General features: G+C 39.6%; 1 protein-coding gene across 1 annotated transcript in view; it reads right to left on the bottom strand.

The window, feature by feature from the left end:
• b3glctb (beta 3-glucosyltransferase b) overlaps positions 1-1,839 on the bottom strand; it is a 25,409-nt gene extending 23,570 nt beyond the window's left edge. Inside the window, exon 1 of the mRNA XM_035667178.1 lies at positions 1,665-1,839. Coding sequence (XP_035523071.1) covers positions 1,665-1,725 — 61 coding nt within the window. The 5' untranslated portion in view covers positions 1,726-1,839. The remainder of the gene's footprint in view (positions 1-1,664) is intronic.
• Between the last annotated feature and the right edge of the window lie 1,202 nt (positions 1,840-3,041).

The following is a 3,041-nucleotide window of genomic DNA, read 5'->3' as shown; positions in this document are numbered from 1 at the left end:
GTCCATATTGTAATTCTACTTTGTTAATCTATTCTACATCTACCGTTCCTCTGTTGCTTTTCCTAAGGGTGTTCTATTTTTGCCCTATCTTAATCAGGTGTCTGAGGATAGAAGGTGTCATATCCTGTAATTCCCTTGAGATAAGGTGATATTGGGCTATATAAATTAAATGACCTTGATTATCTACAAGGCCTCAGTTCATCAAGGTCCTGCTAGTCACACAGTTGACTCACATATGTGTTTTCATTTCATCTGGTTGATCTGATGTATTCCGAATCCATATAGAAGATACTGTGTGTGAATATTTTAGTACATTATTATAGTATGCCAGAACATCACTTTTTCACATGATACCCTCTGCTTCACCACTATGGGACAAAAGAAACCAACAGGTGCCTGTGATGAATAGGTAGAGTCGCCATACTAGGAAGAAAACTATTTTCTTAATTGAGAAAGTAACTTCCGTTATGGATAAGGCTAATTGCTGTGGTACATATCTTACTGGCTAATATATATTATATATTATATATATATATATATACCATATCAGCCAAAAGGCCTCTTTCACTGCATACATTTTGACTTTTTATGGCACAGCGTGATTAATAATATTAATGATTACATGACCCAGTAAGTGATAGTGAATGGAAAGCATTGCAGCCATTGTTAATGTCATTAATTACACCTGTACCTGTTCTGCTCTGGCATATACAACAGGACTACAACATGAATGTAACTATGATAACTGATTATATGATTTGTTTAATAGAACACTCATTATAAATAAAGACGCATGTCATATCACCACAGGTGTTTTCACTTATTTTGCCCGATCAGACCTCTTTTCAGGAGTGTGTGGACCAGTATTACTGTGTTCTTTGCCCTTACTCCTTAATCATTCACCAGAACATAAGGTTTGGTGACCTCGTGTATTTATTAGAATAGACCCGCCCACCTTAAACCTGGGCAGAGGTCTAATTGATCAGAATAGGTGTGCAGAGATGTTGTTTGTGAGATGTGTGATTACTCAGTTTCAGCAAAAACTTGGCCTGTATCTTTTTGAAAGCAAATGCTGACTATTTGCAATGGCACACTAATATCTTGTTGCCATTGCATTTGAAAAACTAGGGTTTAAACAAAGGTGAAGTTCAATTTTACGAACAAACTAGGTCTGCATAGGTTGTAACTTCATTCACAGTTATCTTCATTCTTTCCATTTACTGTGCACAATTTTTTCAATTTTTTTCCCCCAAATTTTGTTACTGCCATCGTATCTGATTAACTTGGACTGCCTCTTATTTTACAACCCACACGGGATCACCTGCATTTAGTTGAGGTGCGTCAAGTTACTACAGCAAAATCACCACTTCCTTTCTTGAATTTCAAAACAAAATATTCTGGGATTTTTGTACCAACGCAAGTACCGCAGCAACACTGATAAAAACCCCAGTTGGATAGTTTCTCATAAAAAACAGTCTACTGATAAATTTCCCAAACTGTACTGTCCTCTATGTATTGTTACTATACATTGATAACTTTACACTGAAGGCCAAATCGAAGCAACTTCCGGTATCGTCCCACCGTCCTGACGCTGTGTACCGTGCTTGGTGTTAGCGGTTTAGCTAAAACAGTAGCTGTCTCAGTCGGGCATTGACCCCACTTACCGAACCAAAGAAGAACCACAGCGACCAGTTTGCATCCGTTAACCGCATTATGGCGTGACATGGTTTCTGTGGCTGCCGGTTTTCGTATGAAATCACCGTGTTTTCATGGCGAAGTGGAGAAAGTGGTTAGCTTACATTCCTGTAGAGGCAGAAGTCTGTGAACGACTGTAGAGAGTGATGGTGCGGAGCTTCAGCGACCTCTAGTGGATACTAAAGTTTAATTGATAGAAGATAGATAGATAGATTATAGATATATAGATAGAGTAGATAATAGATACTTTATTTATCCCGAGGGAAATTCAAGTATCCAGGTAGCCATACAAGACACTACGATGCAAGCTATACATATAATATAAATAAATTAACTCAAAAACACAGTAGCAATCAGGTAAACAAGTGCAAATACGCGATAAGCGAGCGGCAATCGAGCTGGAGGCTAGACCCATTGAATAAAACTGTGCCAAGGGGTGAAGGTAGACAATCATGTCCACTGATAGGGTCCGCCTTGGAGTAAGCAGGCTGTTTGGTAAGCAATCTGGGGATGCGTCAGGGACAAAGAGTTTTGTTGCTGCCTGTATGGACAGCAGTATTTCTTTCCTAGGGTCTCTCCTTCTACTACCGCGTGCCAATGTCACAGGGAGAGTCAGCTCTGCTGCCCCCCACCACTGGGCTATTGCGCGCCTCACCAGTCTGGTCCCAGGTTGGACCGGGCTGTCTCTCTTCTTGGCTGCTTCCCTCCCACGCAAACCACAGCATAAAAGAGCACGCTGGCCACCACAGACTGGTAAAACATCTGTTTTTTACAGATGTTGAAGGACCCCAGCCTTCTCAGGAAGTACAGACAGCTCTGCCATATGTGACTACCATTAGGAGATTTATATATATTAAACCAACCCAGAAGTTAAAGTGGCTCCACTTTGATCACAACATTAAATGTTGTTTACGTATTGGTTTCTAATAATCCAGTATTATAGGATAATATTACACCTACAGAGGCCATTCTGCTGCGTAATGAGTACTTTAACAGCGCTGTAAAGATCTTTTTCTTCCACCACTGATGAAAAACTGTATAATAAAGATCACACTGCATTCCTTTCCAGTCCATAAACAGGGTTATTGTCTATTAGCTCTAGTTTCACTATCACAAATATGAACATGCAGCCTTTTTCCATCCCTCCAGAGCTGAGGACATTTATCTTCACAGTGCAAAGCTTTCTGACACTCTTGTGCTATTTGTGCTCATGATTTTAATACATTTTTGTCGTATTAAAAGTTTTAAAGGTCGTGAGTTTTTTTAGTAATGCATGGGAGTTGTAAATTAACAAGTTTTTCAAACAAGCATGTGTGCTGCATAACTTAGTTTGCACACGGCTGATA

Source organism: Morone saxatilis, unplaced genomic scaffold (assembly GCF_004916995.1).
Source record: "Morone saxatilis isolate NCDOM2014 unplaced genomic scaffold, NCSU_SB_2.0 Contig20, whole genome shotgun sequence".
In the NCBI taxonomy this organism is placed as follows: Eukaryota; Metazoa; Chordata; class Actinopteri; family Moronidae; genus Morone; species Morone saxatilis.
Note: the sequence above shows the minus strand (reverse complement) of the source record. Positions and strands in the feature narration are given on the sequence as shown.